The 22064-nt window shown below is 44.6% G+C and overlaps 1 protein-coding gene across 1 annotated transcript in view; it reads right to left on the reverse strand.

Moving 5' to 3' along the window:
* The window catches only part of COLEC12 (collectin subfamily member 12), a 178803-nt gene that overhangs the window by 152124 nt on the left and 4615 nt on the right, over positions 1 to 22064 (reverse strand). The window contains exon 2 of the mRNA XM_069568912.1: positions 10032 to 10082. Coding sequence (XP_069425013.1) covers positions 10032 to 10082 — 51 coding nt within the window. The remainder of the gene's footprint in view (positions 1 to 10031; positions 10083 to 22064) is intronic.

Here is a 22064-nt window from a genome sequence, read left to right on the forward strand (position 1 = left end):
AAGACCAGGGAAGCTGGAGAGGGAGAAAAGAGCAAGAGGCCTGAGGGTGCTCAGCAGTAACGGCAGACCTGCCACTCACCTGACCCCACGTGTATGTGATTTATAGGTTTTGCAATCCAGAAGGTATTCTTGTCATTCCCATTTCACAGATGAGCAAAGTGAGGTTTCCACCTGTTGGGAAGGCACAAAGCCTCACTTCCTAACTGGCCACTGTCCTGAACACCAAGGATACCAGGAAGGAAGGTGAGAGAGAAAAAAGTCACACTAATCCACAACTTTGCTGAGGATCGCAGTCTTTCATCAAAATCTCTAGGGCATCTTTCCCTTTCCCAGGGCACCTCCCAAATTAACAACTTGAAACTTTCAAGGAAAGTTGCAAAGTTCATCTGTTTTAAGTTGCTTGGAGTCGCTACCAAAAGGAGTAACTCTTTCCCACCCAAGCCCCAGCCACTAAACATTGGAATCAACCTAATGTCTTCATGCTGTCTTAGAAAAATGGTTAAGCAGATTTTTTTTTTAACTTTTCCAAAAAATAAAAGCAAACTATTTTCAGCTTCAACCCAGTGGTAGGAAAAACAAATGATTCCCTCTCCTCTCTTTTCCCACCCTCTTACCAGGATTCACAAGTGAATGAAAACCAGAAAAGGGAGAAAAGAATTACACTTAAAATGGTTGACAATTTCAGCACTCAAATATTCAAGTTCTGCATCTTATAAAATTGTGACATGTGTGTGCTCAGTTGCTCAGTCCTGTCTGACTCTTTGCGACTCCGTAGACTGGAGGCCACCAGGCTCCTCTGTCCATGGGATTCTCCAGGCAAGAATACTGGAATGTGTTGCAATTTCTTCCTCCAAGGAATCTTCTCTACCCAGGGATTGAACCCACATCTCTTGCATTGGCAGGCAGATTCAATCAGGTATTTTCCCACCAAAATCTTGGGATCCTCTGAGAAGGGACATACTTGTGAGCAAGAACAGTGGGATTGAAGTCAAGTTTAACTCGGACGTGGGCAATGCCCCTCAGCCTCAGTTTCCTTATTGGCAGGTAATTCTCAAAGGCTTTCTGGGAGAATTAAAAGAACTAATGAGTGGAAACCCACTGACACATATTCAAGAAAGCATATGCAAGAAAAGATGCTTGATGATTTCTTTCACATGAACATAGAAAAAAAAAGTCATAAGCATGCAGGAATATGGTGTTGAATGAATTTTTACTGATGAGCAAGACAGATGAAGCAGGGGGACATCTTTAGCGGTCTAGTGGTTAAAAATCTGCCTGGCAACGCAGGGACGCAGGTTCAAATCCTGGTCAGGGAACTATTAAGATTCCCCCAGCTTTGGGGCAATGAAGTCTGCACACAGCAGCTACTGAGCCTGCACACTGGAACTGGAGAGTCCGCATGCCGCAATGAAAGATCCCGCATGACACAACTAAGACCCAACACAGCTAAATAAAGAAGTGAAATAAACTTAAAAACAGAAAACGAAAGATGAGGCAGGGAAGAGTCACCCACCGAGGAGTTCTCGATGGGAAGGAAAATTTGAGGTGAAACTTGAGGGAACATTGTTGGCAGGGGAGATTGTGAGTACCATCTCTAACCCTAAAAACGGGAGAGGGGAGGAGAGGGTGAGATGCATGGAGAGAGTATTACCATATGTAAAATAGATAGCCAACGGGAATTTACTGCATGGCTCAGGAAACTCAAACAGGAGCTCTGTATCAACCTGGGGGTGTGGGGGAGGGAGGTTCGAAAGGGAGGGGATATATGCATACCTATGGCTGATTCATGTTGAAGCGTGACAGAAAACAACAAAATTTTATAAAGCAATTATCCTTCAATTAAAAAATAAATAATTTTTTTTTTAAATTAGGAAACCTCAGATTATTGAAAAGAAACGACAGCCAGAAAACACTTTCTCAGGTCTCAGGAACCCTGATGATTTCCTGGAAGTGAGGGGTGGGGGAGAGAGGGGCCAGGTGAACTATTCTGAATCTCTTTGCTGTGTCCATTTCTTCACATGCCATTTGACTCCAAATTCTTATAAAATCAGAAATATCAACTCCATCAGGACTTGCAAAGCCACATAAAGAAGACTCTGCCACTCAGGGAGGCAAACTGCTTTGAAGAGGAACCCCGCAGGGACACCATGCTCATCTCCCATCGATCATCACTTATCTCTGGCCAGGGTCAGCGCGTTGCCTGCAGTTGTACCCTTTCCATTTAGAGATGTTTGGAAAAGGTGCTGTTGAAAGGACAGCCTCATGCTGGGCTCCTTTAGCCATTCCCTACAGGAAATGATGGAAATTCCTGGCATTCTTATCAGGGAAAGGGGTGAACTCCGCTGGTCTGCGCTGAGAGGAATGCTAGATCCCTTCTTTTTACTGGAGGTGGACGACTTCAAAGCAGCGCCTTCTTCAGATCTAAAGATGCAGCCAGGCTTCTGGGAACAGTCCCGGGAGAGCAGAGACAGGCAGCCTGGTCCCCGAGCCCAAACAACCAGAAGTGGAGGCAGCCAAGTGTTTATCTTGAGCAGCTTCCCTGAGATAATTCAGCATCTTCTTGGTAAACTCTTGCAATCGTCTTCTCTCCACCAAAAGCAGAAACTCGCCACGTGCTTCAGAAAGCAAACTTCTTTCTGGCTAGCTGGCTAAGTATATCTGTGCTGCTATTTTTCAGAAGACCAAAGTGGTCCTCTGTCCTTTTAGACATTCAGTGCCTCAAGCCCTCTTGCCAAAACAGCTCCATGATTTAACAAGAGCCGCTGATTGGAAGTTTCATGTGTTATCTTGTTGAAGGGTGGGGTGGGGTGGGGTGATGATGAAAAAAAGGAGCAGAGTCAGGGAAGCATTTTGGGGCAGTGCATGCATGCTAAGTCCCTTCAGTCGTGTCCATCTCTTTGCAACCCCGTGGACTACGGCCCGCTGGGCTCCTCTGTCCATGGGGTTCTCCAGGCGAGAGTATTGGAGCGGGTTGCCATTTCCTTGGGCCTGGGTTCTTCTATTCTACACAGATCTCTCAGGCTGTTCTCACATGCCCTGCCCTGTGCAGATTAAACTGTTAAAAATATTCTTGCTCATCCGAAATTATTGTCCTAGGAAAGAAAAGAGGAAGACCAGCCTGTGTGAAACTACAGGTAGAGGGAGGTCTGTGAAGTTGCGGGTAAATAAAACTCACTTTTTCTTGAAAAAATTCAAGAACAGAGTCTGGTAAATATACTTAGGGAAAGGCAACTGGTACCCCTTTTTGTTTGGTGGGGGGGGGGGGAGGTGTTGTCTTTAATTGATTTATTTGGCTGTGCTGCATGTGAACTCTGAGTTACAACATATGGGATCTAGTTCCCTGACCAGGGATCGAACCTGGGGCCCCTGCATTGGGAGTGCAGAGTCTTAGCCACTGGGCCATCACCAAACCCATTTTGGACTGTTACCCCTCTGTAATTTTTCAGTAGTTCTCTGAGAATTTTTCCACTTAGTTTTTAGGAAAGACTTGAGTTCCTCTCCATAGCATATGCTTCCTTGTACTTATTGCTATTTCTCAGTTTGCCATTTTTGCAATCTTTTCTCTCACAGCTATTAATGCTCCCTATAACTGAGCCCCAAGGAAGCATCTTGGCCAAAGCTTTGTTTGTCAAACACAAACAACAAATATTTCAAACAACAAATATTTCCAGCTGTCCCCAGATGCTCATAGTCATGACATTCAAGGCGGAAGGAACCACGCAGCTCTGACTTCTCTATCAGTATAACTTCTGAAACCCTATTATTATACCAGGTCCTATTCCAGAGATAACACGAGAAAACCCGATGCAACCAATGGAACAAAGTCAGTCTTGGTGCCCCACTTATGCCCAGCACAGAAAAGGGGCAAAGGTGAAAGTGTTAGTTGCTCAGTCATGTCTGACTCTTTGCGAGTCCATGGACTGTGGCCCACCAGGTTCCTCTGTCCATGGGATTCTCTAGGCAAGAATACTGGAGTGGGTTGCCATTTCCTCCTCCAGGGGATCTTCCCAACCCTGCACTGGCAGGCAGTTTCCTTACCACTAGCACACCTAGGAAGCCCATTTTAAACACAGTAATGTATGTATGTCAGTCCCAATCTCCCAATCCATCCCACATCCCCCACTTCCCCCTTGGTATCCATAAGTGTTCTCTACATCTGTGTCTCTATTTCTGCTTTGCAAATAAGCTCATCTGTACAATTTTTCTAGATTCCACATATAAGCAATATCATACAATATGTTTTTCTCTTTTGAAAACTTCAAAAGAGAAGTTTTTCCACTTTGTATGACAGTCCATATGACACTCTTGAGGTCTATAAGACAGTCTCTAGCCTATCCACATCTCTGCAAATGGCACAATTTCATGCCTTTTTATGGCTAAGTACTATTCCATTGTATCCAGAGGCATATTTAACTCCACATCAGCCTGATGGAGTTGGCCTGTGATAACCCAAATTTTACAGGTGATGAATCAGATTTTACAGCTTTGGACAAGCATCTGCCCAAGGTCACACAGTTGGTGAGTGCTGAAACTCAGATCCAGAACCACCCACCTGGTTCCAGCATCCACACACCCAACCATTGCACCCTGCTGCCTCCAGAGACGAGGACAAACAGCCATTAAATAGGAAAGATGATGCCTGGCCTGTTAGCCTCAGGGAGTCCTGGTGAAGGAAAACTACATCAGTACGCTCTTTGAAAAGATGAAAGTGATACACAACTGTGAGCTGGATTTCTTATGATCATTTCTAATGTGGGTTAAAGCAGGATCAGGAACTCACCCCTTTTCCCACGTCTCTATTTCTATGGAACTGGGTTTCACTTATTCCTTGGAGCTGAAACGACATTCTTCTTCCCTCCTACTCTATCGTTTTAATGGGAAAAAAAAACTTTTTAACTTGAATGCACTCGCGTTAATCACATGGCTAATCAGAAGGTTTCAGAAGCTATTTTTGGACCAACATGCTGAAAATTCCAAATTTTATGAATTCATATTTTTCCTGTAGAGTAGGAGCAAATTCTCTTTCCTTTTCTGCGAACTATAATAATTAAAGATCCTAGAGCCACCATGTGATATTTTTGAAGAAAACAGTAACTGGGAAATAAGTAGAAAGATATCATTGTAATATATATCATGTTCTAGCCATAGAAAATAAAACCTGATATACTGGTACCTAATGTTCCAGAGAATGAATCCTGCTAAGCTGTAACTATAGTTACATCCCAAATTAATTAGCTCTGCACACTGAGGCCAAGAAACACTGCCCCACAGAACCTGATGAAAATTTGAAAATGCTCACTTCATTAACCTTTCAAAGTTTCCCCTCATTGGAGCTTTCATCAGAGGAGCAGATAAGTGGCAAACCCATCAGACTTAAATCAATCTCTTCTCTAGACACCTGCCCAGAACTTTGGGGAAGGGGCTAACAAACCAGGACATGAAGACATATGGAAGAAAAACAGAAGCAGGGTTGAAACCAAAATGTGACAATGAATCCTTGAATAGACAGGGATGACCATTCCAAAATAATACCATCACATATGAGATTATTGGAGATGATCACCCATTTTGCTATTATAATTCTGTACTGAATTTGAAAAAGTATGATATTATTATGTAAACAAGCCTTATCTTTATGTAGCAAATGTTTCCGAATAAATATACATAAATAATTTTGGAAGCAAGCTACCAGATAACAATTTGCTAAAACAGTAGCCCCTACATCCTGCAAATAATTAATCCCTGGTTCATCTACAGTCTAAATTCAGGTTTTAACCACTGTATTTGCACAAACAAGACTTACCTAAAATTAGACAATGTTTGTTAGTGGTTTAGTCGTATCCAATTCTTTGTGACCCCATGGACTGTAGCTCTCCAGGCTCCTCTTTCCATGGAATTCTCCAAGCAAGAATACTGGAGTGGGTTGCAATTTCCTTCTCCAAAATTAGACAACAACTAACCCTTATGCACAGAGTCAAATACAACTGAAGTGACTTAGCACACATGCACGCTTAGGTTATCAGTCTCTTTTGCAAAAATAAAAGCCAATGATACTACTGTGCTCATCTTCACATCTCTTTACAGGAATGAGATTTCAGACCTGTTACATTTCCATATTATGCAGCGTGTGCTTAGTCACTCAGTGGTGTCTGACTCTTTGTGACCCCATGGACTGTAGCCTACCAGGCTCCTCTGGCCATGGGATTCTCCAGGCAAGAATACTGGAGTGGGTTGTTATTTCCTTTTCCAGAGGATCTTCTCAACCCAAGGATCGAACTCAGGTCTCCCACATTGCAGGCAAATTCTTTACCGTCTGAGCCACCAGGGAAGCCCATATTCTGCAGCAGCTGGATTAAAACGTCCAGAAAGTGATGACAGCCCCAAATCCCAGGCAAGTGGTACCACCATCTTTGATTACATAGCACTGCAGGTTCAAAGCACTTGTCCATCTAGTATCCTTCTTAGTCTCACCAAAGGTTTGGGAGGTGGATTTACCACCGTGGCAGGTGTCACTCCACCCAGCGGGCAGATGCAGCATCTGAGACCCACAGAGTGGAAGTGTCTGGTCCCAAGTCACAACAGTAAGTAGGGGCAGGGCCAACAGGACCGCCTGGTCTCTGGACACCTCCCACTCACCATCTTTCACCAACTTTGTCTTCCTTTCATGGTTAAAATTGAATCATATCTGAAGGCATGGGTTCTTGGGTTCTGCTGCTTTCAATGATCAGCCACAGCCACTTAGGAACTAAAAACCCATTTCCATGCATGCTTAGCTGCTCAGTTGTGTCCAACTCTTTGTCCAACAACTACCCCATGGACTGTAGCCTGCTAGGCTCCTCTATCCTCTGGATTTTTTTAGGCAAGCATACTAAAGAAGGTTGCCATTGCCTTTTCCAGGGGATCTTCCTGACCCCCAGATGGAACCCGCCTTTCCTGCATTAGCAGGCCGGCTCTTTACCACTGAGCCACCTGGGAAGCCCAAAAACCCATTTACTGTCTATAAAACCCGGTCTAGAGTTTCAGGCCAGAGAAGGCAGTGGCACCCCACTCCAGTACTCTTGCCTGGAGAATCCCATGGACGGAGGAGCCTGGTAGGCTGCAGTCCATGGGGTCGCGAAGAGTCAGACACGACCGAGCGACTTCACTTTCACTTTTCACTTTCATGCATTGGAGAAGGAAATGGCAACCCACTCCAGTGTTCTTGCCTGGAGAATCCCAGGGACGGGGGAGCCTGGCAGGCTGCCGTCTATGGGGTCACACAGAGTCGGACACGACTGAAGTGACTTAGCAGCAGCAGCAGCAGCAGCAGAGTTTCAGGCACTGTGAAAGTGATAAGGTCTCCCTGGTGGGGCCAGATTGGGTATTTCGCTCACTTAAGGGTTCCAGAACAGCAGGGATGCTTCCAGAACACAGGAGTTGAGAGGTCAACCTCAACCTCACTGTTGGCCCTTCCGCAAAACTATGCTAGCCTGAGAGTTCAAAGACCCAGCATCCAATTCAGCTCCAGTTAACCTGCCTGAGCAAGTACTTAATCTACCTGGGCCTCACCTTCCTTATCTATAAAATTAAAGGCCAATGCAAATGCTTTTGAACTATGGTGTTGGAGAAGACTCTTGAGAGTCCCTTGGACTGCAAGGAGATCCAACCAGTCCATTCTGAAAGAGATCAGCCCTGGGATTTCTTTGGAAGGAATGATGCTAAAGCCAAAGCTCCAGTACTTTGGCCACCTCATGCAAAGAGTTGACTCATTGGAAAAGACTCTGATGCTGGGAGGGATTGGGGGCAGGAGAAGGGGACGACCGAGGATGAGATGGCTGGATGGCATCACTGACTCGATGGACGTGAGTTTGAGTGAACTCCGGGAGTTGGTGATGGACACGGAGGCCTGGCGTGCTGCGATTCATGGGGTTGCAAAGAGTCGGACATGACTGAGCGACTGAACTGAACTGAACAAATCACTGCAAAATCGCTTCCAAATTCTACTTGACCCCAATGCTGGATATCCAGCACTGTGCCTAACAACTGAACCCAAAAACTGTCAAACTCTGTATGTCTCTCTCGCAGTCCATTCCAAAGTTCCCCATTTTCATTCCATCCCTCTGTTCTTCTACTAGTGCCGTTTGGTATCAGTCTCTCCAAGTCTCCCTCGTTCTCCAGTGTTTGTACATTGTTATCACGTCTCCCCTCTGAGTCATCAGTTTGCAGTTTCCACACATCACTTAACCACCGTAAATTAAATCCCTTCAGCAACTTACTATGCTTTTGTGTCATCCATCAAACCCCTGCCCATCTAGCTAGTTACAGAGTCACTAAATTTTAAATAAAATTTCTCTTCAGGTCGCTCTTTTCTCTTGGCTCTTCATGTTTCTACTGATTTCCACATAGAGATCTGCAATCTACTAAAATATATGGGCATGTCAATATTTATTCTGCCTTATTTCTATAAGTTTATTTTCCTCCTTATTTCTAACTTTTAATTTTTGTTTTGCTTTTCCTCTCCTTTATCATGTCTTGTTTCCTCTTCACTCCTATGATGACCTTCAATGAACCCACGATGGGAAAGCAGCCCGACACATGGTACTAATCCTGAAACATGTAATTGTGCAGATAAAGAACAGTAGTGGGGGGAAGGGGAGGGCATGGTGGGCAGAGCCTCTCTGTCAGCACATGAATGGAGGGGCCATGGGCTCCCTGCCACTGCATTCCCACATTAAACCCTATTTTATTCCCAGAAAGAAATACATAAGCGCATATCCAGAAGGAAAAATGCTAAAGCGGTGAGAGAGCCAGAGCAGCTGGAGGATGTTAACGTTAATCAAAGTCCGGCCAGGATTTTTTGTTTTTAAGCAACAGGAAGTAGATTTATTCTCTTTCATATTCTCTCTCTCTCTCTCTCACAGACACACACTCTCTCTCATTCCTTTTTACCCTACTCTTCTTCATTTCCTCCAACCAAGGCATAGAAACACGCTGGATATAAAAACCTCAGTTCCTTTGAACTGTCTCTGGAACTTTGGTCATGTTTTCATCAGCAGTTCAATGCCAAACTGCAGAACCCGGAAAGTGTGGTCAAAGAGAGAAGACCATCCGTGAACAGCAGCCGAGGAACCCAGGAGTTAGCATGTGTTTCCTGCGGCTGCCATGACAGATCACTGCAGACCTGGTAACTTATAACAACACCGATGTCTTCTCTTCTAGTTTGAAAGGCCAAAAGTCTGAGATGAGCTTCAGTCAGCCAAAGTTAAGATGGTGGCAGGGCTGCACTCCCACCAAAGTTCTCTGAATGGAAAATCTATTTCCTTGCCTCTTTTTAGCAGCTAGTGGCCACATGCATCCCTTGGATTGTGGCCCCTTCCTCGTTCTGCAGTGCTCATCATACCACTCTCTGTTCCCATCATCCCGTCTTCTCTCCACAATCAAATCTTCCTCTCCCTCCCTTTCACAAGGATACCTATGACTACATTTAGAGCCCACCCAGATAATACAGAATAACATCCCCTTCTCAATCTCTTGACTTAATCACATCTGCAAAATGCTTTCTGCCACAGAAGGTCACATTCATGTTCTGGGGCTTAGAATGAGGGTATCTTTGTTCAGCCTACCATAGAGCACTGGTGTTTAGATGGGTTCCTGGAGAAAGTCTTACTCTCACTTCTCCCTTACCAACGACTAAGTTAAGAGCATGGGCCTTGAGGAAAAAGGGAAAAGATGTCTCCTAAATCTCAAAATAGATAAACGCCCGTCTTGTCACAGATTGACCTTCCCCACCATGTTGTGCCTGTTAGGCCATCTGGTTTGTATTCGGCGAGCTGCATCCCATCCCTTCCCCAACCACGCCTGGGTGCAACTCCTGTCCCAGGACCCTCCGATTTCGTGACAAACCACCTACTTGTTAATACAGAAACTCAACATGCAACCAGAACTGGGCCTTAGAGCCATGCATATTCTTGTGCATCAAAGGTCCGGCCACAGTCACATTACCATTTCCCAGATCGAGCACAGAGAAGGAACGAAGCTTTGCTAGAACTTACCAAACCGCTTGTAACCGAAGGAATGTACCTCCTCCTCCTCTGCAAAATCGTCTGCGGGGGGAAGAGAAGACAGAGCGTTAACCCTGGTAAGACCGGAAATGCTGGACTCAACTTCCGTTTCCACCTGCTCCACCCTCCCTTCGCCCACCCTGCTCCCCACTCCTGGAGCACACCAGGAGAAAGACCAAAGGGTCCCTTCACTGGCTGTCCCCTCAGCCTGGAATGCTGTTCCTCCGGCTCTTTAGGCAACTCCTCCTAATTCCGGTCTCAGCGGAGGTATGGTACCTCTGAGATGCCTTTCTGGACTACCACTCAGCCACTCTGTGTCAAATCGTCCTACTTTAATATCACTCTCTGATGTCATTCTCATTTATGTGTAAGTGTGTGTTATCACACATCCCATGAGCAAAAAATTTTTTACTGACTTCATCAATGAATTCCATGTATCTAGAATGGTGCCTGTCACAGAAGTGTTAGTCACTCAGTCATGTCCAACTCTTTGCAACCCCAAGGACGGTAGCCCACCAGGCACCTCTGTCCATGGAATTCTCCAGATGAGAATACTGGAGTGGGTTGCCACTCCCTTCTCCAGGGATCTTCCCGACCCAAGGATCGAACTCAGGTCTCCCACATTGCAGGCAGATTCTTTATCATTTGAACTACTAGGAAAAACCCTGTCACAGCATGGGCTTAATAGATTTTGGTGAATAAATGACTGAATAATCAACTGACAAAAGGGTCAAGTTATCATCAATAACTGAGCCTAGGGCCTTCCTGTGCAGATGCCAGGCTGTGAAGTCACCTCTTCTACCTACTGTGGCATCTCAGGAGCCCAGCATGATTCCTGCAAGGATAGGCAAATCTTTCCCCATTCTTCTTCCAATGGATAACTGGGACTGATGGATGGTTTCCCAGTAAGTGGATTTCCTTGCTGTGGGGATTCCTAAAGGTGGGGCCACTGTGGAAACAAGGGTGTTATTGTGTCAGCCATGCTTTCTACCAAAAGCCTAAATACTCCTCCTCACGTGGTCATGATGCAATTCCTTATCACACTGATAATGAACTTATTTCACACTTGTCAGGTATGGGTGTACCTGATTATAGGATACTTTAAAAAAAAAAAACTCCATTTTTTTAAAATTTATTTTTTTATTGTAGGATAATTGCTTTACAGAATTTTCTTGTTTTCTGTCAAACCTCAACATGAATCAGCCATGCTGCTGCTGCTAAGTCACTTCAGTTGTGTCCAACTCTGTGCGACCCCACAGATGGCAGCCCACCAGGCTCCGCTGTCCCTGGGATTCTCCAGGCAAGAACACTGGAGTGGGTTGCCACTTCCTTCTCCAATGCATGAAAGTGAAAAGTGAAAGTGAAGTTGCTCAGCCGTATCCAACTATTAGCGACCCCATGGACTGTAGCCCACCAGGCTCCCCCGCCCATGGGATTTGCAAGAGTACTAGAGTGGGGTGCCATTGCCTTCTCCAGGTATGCATATATCCCCTCCCTCCTGAACTTCCCTCCTCATCCCACCCCTCGAGGTTGATACAGAGCCCCTGTTTGAGTTTCCTGAGCCATAAAGCAAATTCTTGTTGGCTATCTATTTTACATATGGTAATGTAAGTTTCCATGTCACTCTTTCCATACATCTCACCCTCTTCTGCCCTCTCCCCATGTCTATAAGTCTATTCTCTATTTCTGTTTCTCCACGGCTGCCCTGTAAATTCCTCAGTACTGTTTTTCTAGATTCTGTATACGTGCGTTAGAATATGATATTTATATTTCTCTTTCTGACTCACTTCACTCTGTATAATAGGTTCTAGGTTCATCCACCTTATCAGAACTGACTCGAACGCATTCCTTTTTATGGCTGAGTAATATTCCATTGTATATAGGTACCACAGCTTCTTTATCCATTCATCTGTCGATAGACATCTAGGTTGCTTCCATGTTCTAGCTATTGTCAATAGTGCTGCAATGAACAATAGGATAAAAACACTCCAATTTTTTAAAGTCTATATTGAACTTGCCACAATACTGTTTCTATTTTATGTTTTGGTATTTTGGTCCCAAGACATGTGGGATCTTAGCTCCCTGATCAGGGATCAAACCCACATCCCCTGCATTGGAAGGTGAAGTCTTAATCATGGGACCACAAGGAAAGTCTCTAAAGCAATACTTCTTTTTCTTCTCTTCCTTCTTTTAAAATTTTTTGTGTTGGGGTATAGCCAATTAACAAACAATGTTGTGATAGTTTCAAGTGAAAAGGGAAGGGACTCAGCCATATATATACATGTATCCATTCTCTCCCAAACTCCCCTCCCTTCCAGGTTGCCATATAACATTGAGCAGAGCTCCTTGTGCTATAAAGTAGGTCCTTATTGGTTATCCGTTATAGCAGAGTGTCCATGTCAATCCCCCAATTCCCTAACTATCCCATCCCCCCATCCTTCCCCACGGTAAACATGTTTGTTCTCTAAGTCTGTGAATCCGTTTCTGTTTTGTAAGTTAAGTTCATTTGTATAATTTCTTTCTAAATTCCACATATAAGAGATGACATATGACATTTTTCCTTTTCTGTCTGACTTACTTCACCTAGTATGACACTCTCTAGGTCCATCCATGTTGTTCCAGATGGCATTATCTCCTTCTTTTTAATGGCTTCATGATATTCCATTACATAAATATATATACACACACACCACATCTTCTTTATCCATTCTTCTGTCAATGGACATTTAGGTTGCTTCTGTGTCTTGGCTACTGGGTAACTAATTATTCTTGAGCTGGTCACCACCACTGCTCCAGCAATTAGCTTCCCTTCACCCACATACAGTTCAGCTCAAAAGTGCTGACTCAGCCCTCACTATGGACCAGAGACTGTCAGGCAGTGGGGCTACAGAAATGAGTGAGACATAGTCCCTTCCCTCAAGAAGCTGATAGGCTTTCAAAGAAAAAAGAAACATAGTGGGGAAATAAAGCCTCTGTGATTATCTTTTTCAGCCAACAGTGGGATGCAGGACCTAGTTATAACTGAACCTTGAAATGCTGTGGAAAAACCAAGGTGTGTGAGATATCCCACACAACATGCTGAACATCAGCACACTAATCTGTCATGAAGTGTTATGAAAACACTGTTATGAAAAGTGTAAGAGAAGAACTACTCCTAAGACCATGGAGAAGTCAGAAATCTCTGTGTTTTACCATGTTTCCTTATTTAGTGAACAAGGAAGAGACTTGCTTGGAATCTAGAAATCCTGGGTTTCATAATTCAAGTCATCTTCTTCTGTCAAGGATTAAAGCTTTCGTTCTTTCTAGATGGAAGAATGCGCTTACAACCAAAAGAAGAGAGCCTTTTTCTCACTGACTTGGTGATTGGTTAGTTCACCAAAGACATATTAAGCCCCTAGCCTGTGCCCACTTTCCTAAGTAATTCTCTCACTGATATCTGTGAGGTCTGATCTAGTGTCACTTAAAGGGAAACCCTTGGGAGACTTCCTTGGAAGTCCAAAGGTTAAGATTCCACACTTCCAATGCAGAGGGTGCAGGTGCCATCCCACATCAGGGAACTAAGATCGCATATGCCGTGTGGCACAGCCAAAAAAAATGAGGGAGAGAGAAACCATTAGCTGCTGCTTCAGCTTAGAAATCCACACACTTATTCACTCCATCACTAAATAGGTACTTATAGACCAGAGGAGTTGATGGGACATTAGTATAGGTAACAATGCCACCCAGGCGTCAGTCTCCCCTGCCAGCTCCAGCCCCTCTACCGTGGAGCCACGACCACACAAGAATCCACTCACATGCACAGGTTGTGGGCCAAGGATCCACCAGTGACAATCTCACTGCGGAGTCAAAAAAGCAGCTTGTGCTGTGCTCTCAGTAGCAAACAGCTTAAAAATTAGTGTTCTCCCCAAAGCATCTTTTCAGCGGAAACGAAGATCATGGCATCCGGTCCCATCACTTCATGGGAAATAGACGGGGAAACGGTGGAAACCGTGTCAGACTTTAATTTTGGGGGCTCCAAAATCACTGCAGATGGTGACTGCAGCCATGAAATTAAAAGACGCTTACTCCTTGGAAGAAAAGTTATGACCAACCTAGATACCATATTCAAAAGCAGGGACATTACTTTGCCGACTAAGGTCCGTCTAATCAAGGCTATGGTTTTTCCTGTGGTCGTGTATGGATGTGAGAGTTGGACTGTGAAGAAGGCTGAGCGCTGAAGAATTGATGCTTTTGAACTGTGGTGTTGGAGAAGACTCTTGAGAGTCCCTGGGACTGCAAGGAGATCCAACCAGTCCATTCTGAAGGAGATCAACCCTGGGATTTCTTTGGAGGGAATGATGTTAAAGCTGAAACTCCAGTACTTTGGCCACCTCATGCGAAGAGTTGATTCATTGGAAAAGACTCTGATGCTGGGAGGGATTGGGGGCAGGAGGAGAAAGGGACGACAGAGGATGAGATGGCTGGATGGCATCACGGACTCGATGGACATGAGTCTGAGTGAACTCCGGGAGATGGTGATGGACAGGGAGGCCTGGCGTGCTGCGATTCATGGGGTCGCAAAGAGTTGGACACGACTGAGCGACTGAACTGAACTGAACTGAACCATTTAGTTTGTTTGTTTGTTTTCTTTTTCCTCTCTGGTCTTTTTCCCATGCAGCATTTTTAGTCTGCCTGACTCCTCTCTCCTTCCTGAAATTTCCCTGGGAACTTCAAACATCTCAGACTTCTATTATTAAAGCAATTCAGTGCTGGCCTCCAAATTAACCTAAGACAACCCATTAACATTTCAAGGAAACAAAGGCTTTACGGGCGACCCCTAATAGGAACTCAAAGAGGATGTCCTGTTGCTCGACTTAACCTGCATCCCAAGAGGATGAGAAACATTTTTTTTTGATTAAAAAATTTTTAATTTCTTTTAATTTTTAATTGGAGAATAATTGCTTTACAATATCATGTTGGTTTCTGCCATACATCAACATGAATCAGCCATACATATGGCCCCTCCCTCCTGAACCTCCTTCCCACCTCCCAGCCCATCCCACCATTCTAAGTTGTCACAGAGCACCAGGTTTGAGCTCCCTGCATCACTCAGCAAATTCCCACTGGTTATCTGTTTTACATACGGCAATGTAAAGGATGAGAAATTCTTATGTGCTCAGTCACTCAGTCATGTCTGACTTTTTGCAACCCCATGAACTGTAGCCCGCCAAGCTCCTCCGTCCATGGGATTCTCCAGGCAAGCACACTGGAGTGGGTTGCCATTTCCTATTCCAGAGGATCTTCTCACCCCAGAGATTGAAACCACACGTCTCATGTCTCCTGCATTGGCAGGAGGGTTCTTTACCACTAGCGCCACCTGGGAAGCCCCATAGCAGCCACTAAAAGAATATAAATCTCTATCTCACTCAACTCTACAAAAAGGTACTAAATCATCTGAGATACTCAGGGTACAAAGTACCCAGAGAACAAATTATTGGGATTATCAGGGAAGGTATCTTGGAGAAACATCTTAATCTTTCTTAACATTTGTTCTTTGGAAGGAAAAAGAGTTTGGGGGAAACACCGTATCCCTTCTTGAAAATTCATTGTGGTTTTGGAACTATTAGACTCTGGGACATGCCTAAAGAGAGAGAAATGGTTCAACTTTGTTTCATTCGATGCATTTGCAAGAGTTGACTTTTCATATCCTTAAAAGCTGGGTCACATTGGGCAGGTAAACATTCCATTAAGGTGGGGGTGGTGCACAGCCCCTGTCAGAGTCCCCAGCTGTGTCCTTACCAAACAGATGATTCAGGCTGGTGATGGAGTGATTCATTTTAGGAATTGAAAAAGAGGAAGAAGCAGGAGCTGCCAGGGCCTGTGGCTGTGTGGATGGCCCACACTGAACTATAAAAGCCATAGGAGAGAGGAGACAAGGTCAGCTGTCCCCAGTGCCTGAGCATCTGAGAGGGCAAAAGGCTACCACAGGACCCACATGGCTGGCAGATGGATTTGAGGAAGACAAACAGCCTGATCTCATGTGCAAGGTTATATTTTGTTCTCAAAACCCTTTCCTCACACTCAGTGGACCCAGGCTAAGTGCAGCCCAGATTTTCTTTTCTTTTATAAAAGTCATCTTACTTATTTATTTAGGCCATGCCTCGCCACATGTGAATTGATGGCTTTCAAATTGTGGTGCCGGAGAAGACTCTTGAGAGTCCCTTGGACGGCAAAGAGATCAAACTAGTCAATCCTAAAGGAAATCAACCCTAAATATTCACTGGAAGGACTCATATTGAAGCTGAAACTCCAATACTTCAGCCACTTGATGTGAAGAGCTGACACATTGGGAAAGACCTTGATGCTGGGAAAGATTGAAGGCACAAGGAGAAGGGGCAGCAGAGGATGAGATAGTTGGATGGCATCACCAACTCAATACACATGAATTTGAGCAAACTCAGGAAGATAGCAGAGGACAGGGAAGCCTGGTGGGCTGCAGTCCATGAGGTCACGAAGAGTCGGACACAGCTTAGGGACTGAACAACAATTGTGGCATGTGAGATCTTAGTTCCCTAACCAGGGATCAAACCCTCACTGCCTGCATTGGAAGCTTGGAGTCAACCTCTGGGTGGCCAGGGAAACCCCCCAGATTTCCTTTGCAGTCTCAGGGGCCTGCAGAGGTGATGGGTTCAAATAAGGATATTCCCTCTCAAGGATCTAATCACCTTTGCAACCTGCCACTTCTCAAAATCTGTCTGTGACATAATCTATATCATGCAATTGCTACACTTTGACATGAGCAAGAATTTTGTTAAGATTTAAGGCCTCTCAGTTCTGCAATGGCCAGAACTCAATCCCTGCTTCTGACAGCAGTTAGCCTGCAGAAAAGAAGAAACCTTAACATCCTAAATAACAAAATGTGTTTCACTGAAGATTTATATCTACAAGCACGTACTTTCTTGGCTGACACAGACGTACTACAGCATTTTTATTGCAGTACCTACGAGCCACATGACTTTTGCTTGTCTATTTGATTGGTAATTGGCACAGAGCCATGCTGGCCAGAGGTTTCGTGACGGAGAACACTGAACAGAATTCTTCCTGACATTCTTTGAGCATCACTGATTTCAGAGTACCATGAGTTCAAGTGAAGTTTAGTTTAGTTGGCTTGGAGAACTGAGTCATCCATATTAATATGTTCCGATCAATCTGTGGACCAAGTTGTGCAATATCCCCGTGGTTAGAATTTACCTCTCCTTGCCCTGCAGCCCCTCTGTGTCAGTGTGACAGCAATTATCTCCATCTGTCTTACATTCCTGTTCTGGTTTTGACTTCCCGCAGATGGAAAGTCCTCTCAAAACGGGACATTTATCACGTTGTCCCCTCAGCAGCTAGCACATCTGTGGCATACTACAGAAACTCAGGTGGTGCTAGTGGTAAAGAATTCGCTTGCCAGTGTAGGAGATGTAGGAGATGAAAGAGACGCGTGTTCAATCCTTGGGCTGGGAAGGTCCCCTGGAGGAGGGCATGGCAAACCACTCAAGTATTCTTGCCTGGAGAATCCCATGGACAGAGGAGCCTGGCAGGCTACAGTCCATAGCGTTGCAAAGAGTCGGACATGACTAAGCGACTCAGCACATACAGACGCACATCTTATTAATATAAACCCCAAATATTGATCTAGTCCAGACTGTAATACAACTATATTGGGATGATGAGGGGCATCAGGAGGTATCCGTGACAGTAGTCAGGTGGAGGTGAAGGGCAGGAGAACTAAATCCTCATCTGCTATAAACGGAAGTCAATATACAATGCCCCAAACCAAAATAATAACAATAATAATTAAAATAATAAAAATGACTCTTTGAGACCCCATGGGCTGTAGCCTGCCAGGCTCCTCTGTCCATGGGATTTCCCAGGCAAGAATACTGGAGTGGGTTGTCATTTCCTTCTCCGGGGATCTTCCCAACCCAGGGATCAAACCTGTGTCTCCTGCATTACAGGAGGATTCTTTACTGCCTGGGAAGCCCAGTGAAAATGAAGACTGCCATAAACATGTCATTTAAGGACATGGGGCTATAGGAGCTTGTCCACATTAAGAACTGCCAACATCTCTTTCCATCCCTCCACGTGAAAGTTCACGTCCATTCTCTTGAATTTGGGAGGATCTTGTGACTCGCTGTGGCCGATGGAATTTGCAGAAGTAGCAGTGGGTGACCTTGGGGTCTAGGTCTTCTCCAAGACCTCTGCTCTTCGGCTTCTGTTCTCACCCCCTAGGCAGTTGGCTACCTTGGGAAATATCCAGGCACCCTGCTGGACCAGAGGTGACCTGGTGAGAGGGAATGCCTGGGGAATGAGAGACTCTGATGGGGAGGGGAGAGCCCGGCCAGGCCTTGGCCCGTCCAGCCTCCCCAGGATGCTCTAGCCCAATCAACACCTCAGGAGGCAGAGACCAGCCTGAATCGCAGAGTTGTGAGCAAATAAACAGCTGTTATTTGAAGCGACAGAGCTTGGGGATTCTGTCTTCTAGGCATCGGTAGAGAACTGAAAGAAAAGCCGATGCCAAAATCAAATGCAAAAAATGTTCTCAGGAGGTTGCCTCTGGGGACTGGAAAATGATAAAATGAAGTGGGCTGGGCAGGAAATTGCTGTTTTTCATAATAAATAAGATGTTCTTTGACTCTCTAAACTATGTGCATCTCTAACTTTGATAAACAAAAAAAAAGAAAGAAAGAACAAAAATCAAACAAACAAAACAAGGAAACGTGTAGGGAAGATAAAAGTCAGGTAGACTAAAAAAGAAAGCCCACCAGTCCAACAGACACTGACGACCGGAAAAGGTCCCCGGGTCCAAAGAGCCGGCACGCAGAGTTCACCCTGGAGCGACCGCACAGAAGATCTGGGCTCGCAGCCTTCATGGCTGCACTGGGTAGCTTCTGGCAAATGCCATGTTGATCAGAACAAGTTCAGGCACTTTCGGGAGCCAGGTTGAAGGACCGTGGACAGAGGCAAGGCTGAATGCAAACTTAACAAGCTGGGCTCAGCGCTGCCGTTCACCCTGTCCTGTCTCCACCCTGAGAAAGGAGCCCTGGCTTCTTTAGTAGCGTCATCACCACTAGAACAGAACAGAGTGGTCCCCCGGGCTCTCAAGATCTTTAACTGCTTCCAAACCAGTCGGCACCATTCCTGCAAGTTGGTCTTGTGTGTCCCACCACCCACCTACTATGGCTGGCCCAGTGCGGGAGAAGGAGAGGAGGGCACCCCTGGGGCCAAATACCCAGTGCCCACTGACCGCTGGAGTCCACAGCCACCCTCCACTGGCCGCTGCTCTAGGGGAGCAGCTTTCATGCAGGCATTTGTGAGAACCATAGCCTCAATAGAGTGTCACCTGGGTTGCTAAATATTTTGGGTATCCCCTTGGATATTGGCAGGCAGATTCTTTACCGCTGAGCCACCAAGGAAGCCCATATCACTTGATTAACTTAACATAAATGGTTCATAATTGGCAATTACATTCCTGCCTGGAATAAACAGTAAGTCACAATTATACAGTGTTCCCAAACCTAAAATATCTTGAGTTCTCCTTAAGTGCAAGACACCACTCTAAACAACTGAGCTAAACTAACCTATATAATCCTCAAAAAATAGAAAAAAACAGCATCCAGTATATGTCATTATTATCCCCCCATTTGACAGATGAGGAAACTGAGGGGCCCAGGAGGTTAACGAGTATGTAGGTGGTCAGCAGGCCCTCTGGTTTCAGAGCCCACACTCCTCACCACACTGAAATCGTCAGGTTCCACTCCTGGGAACACTACATATAATTACATTTTTTGAGATAGGCATATTTTAAAGTATCAATATATATTAATACTTTGGATTATAAATTTAGAATATAAATTTGGATATTTTGCCTTCAAATAATGTCATATATACATATATCAGCTGCTTTCCAAACATTTCTATGTCATAACTAAGTGACTTAGGCCTCAAAAGTGCAGATATTTTCACAAACCAATGACAAGTTGGTTTTTGCACACAGAATGTCAAATATCCAACCTCTTAGGCAAGTGTTTATGACTTCACAAAACAAAGAATTTTCATCCTAAATGACTCAGGAAGCATAAGTCATATTTAATATGTCCAATTCCAATAAATAAATTAATTTTTAATTTCCCATGTTGAAAAATATCTTTCCTTAATAACTTTTAAGAGTATCAATGGACTGTGATAAATTCAAGGGTTAAGAAAGCTCCTGGACTCTCTTTGGAATTTTAATTTGGGATTACTCATTTCTGCTTTCACTGCTATATAATTTCAAAGGTCCCTTAAGCAATCAGCAGGACCTGTTCAGGGTACTATTTTGGTTTGGGCCCTTCAAACATCATTCACTTAAATAGAAATCAAATTACTGCTTGATTGAATAGTTGCCTTCCCCAAGCTTTGGATGACTGGTGTGATTAGAAACCACGCTATCAGTAGTAAAGAGTGAAGGTTCTATGAGGAATGTCAATACCTTTCTATCCTTTGTTAAGGTGTTTATTTATTGTTATTATCATCATCATCATTATTGCTCATCATTGGTGGTTAAGTCTGTTCCTGAAAAGCAATTCTGACAATGCTACACTGTCTGAAGGCAAACCTGTCAGCAAGACAGCACAGGGGCTGTTTGCAGAGTCAATGACTTCAGCAAGCCATTCACACTCATTCAATCAGTCACAAGAAAACCTCCCAGCAGATAAATTCTACAAAGGGCAGCAACCCTGGAATGTGCCTTATCTCTGCAGGAGCTCCAGCCTAGAGAGGTTCCTCCAGTGACTGGCTGAAGAACACAGCAGTTTCTTCAGACCTTTGATGCCACGTTATTAAGGCCTAAGGCCAGACAGGAGGGGACCTCTTCTACTCTGCTCACTCAGCATCTATGAACTGTGGCACATGGTAGGGACTTAACAAATGTTTTAATAAGTCCCCAGCATTTATCTTCCCACTCACAACCCAGTTCCCTGCCTCCAGGGCATAGGCAGGAATTCCAGAATCTGAGAGAGTCTGTGCCTTCAGAGTGGCATAAGAGTAAAAGACGGAAAGGCAGGACCAGACTGGTTACAGCTGACTCGTGGTGAGGGTAGACGCTTCTCACAGGTGATCACCTAAGTGCCCTTGAACACTGTCCCCTGACCCCCAACTGCCCGATTCTTTTCACTCTGATTTGCCCCTCAAAAGGAGAAAGGCTACACTCTGCCACCATTCTGGGCTCCTTGTGCGTGCGTGTGTGCTAAGTTGCTTCAGTTGTGTCCGACTATTTGTGATCCTGTGGACTATAGCCCGCCAGGCTCCTCTGTCCGTGGGGGTTTTCAGGGAAGAAAACTGGAATGGATTTCCTTCTCCAGGGAATCTTCCCAACCCAGTGATCGAACCTACGTCTTTTATGCTTTCTGCATTGGCAGACAGGTTCTTTACCACTAGTGCCATCTGGAAAGCCCTCCCAGCACCTAACCACTATTTCCCTTAGTGGGAAGACATGAATCAGACTTCCTCCTAAGAGATCACTCACATGCTAGGTTCGCTCGAGGAATAACATTTTTCTATCACTAAATTTTAAATGTCTATTTTCTCATTTGAAAACAAACACTTTGAAGGCCATTTAACTTACTTTAGGCAGCAGCTGCATCAACAGTTTTGAAATAATGCTTCAATAAAAATAAGCATGAATTCAGAAAATTAGAATTATGCTATAAGCTTAGAAGTTATCATCTGCCAGCTTTTCTCTTTCACACCATTATTGTTGAATAAGCCACATGGTTGCTGTGGGGGTGAGGGTCAGGGGATGGGAACAATCTGGGAAAATTGCATAGGAGACCACTGGGAAGATATATACTTAGCAATAATTAAACCTCAGATTAGGAATGTCAAGCATCTTCAAACTAATGAAAAGTCAAAAGTGTAACTGGGTTGCAAATTCGCCTTCCAGAGGAAAACAAGCCTCAATTCCCAAACAGTGAAAGGAAAAAGACCTCACTTTGTTTCCATTTTCCTGCAGAAAACATG

Source organism: Ovis canadensis, chromosome 23 (genome assembly GCF_042477335.2).
Source record: "Ovis canadensis isolate MfBH-ARS-UI-01 breed Bighorn chromosome 23, ARS-UI_OviCan_v2, whole genome shotgun sequence".
In the NCBI taxonomy this organism is placed as follows: domain Eukaryota; kingdom Metazoa; phylum Chordata; class Mammalia; order Artiodactyla; family Bovidae; genus Ovis; species Ovis canadensis.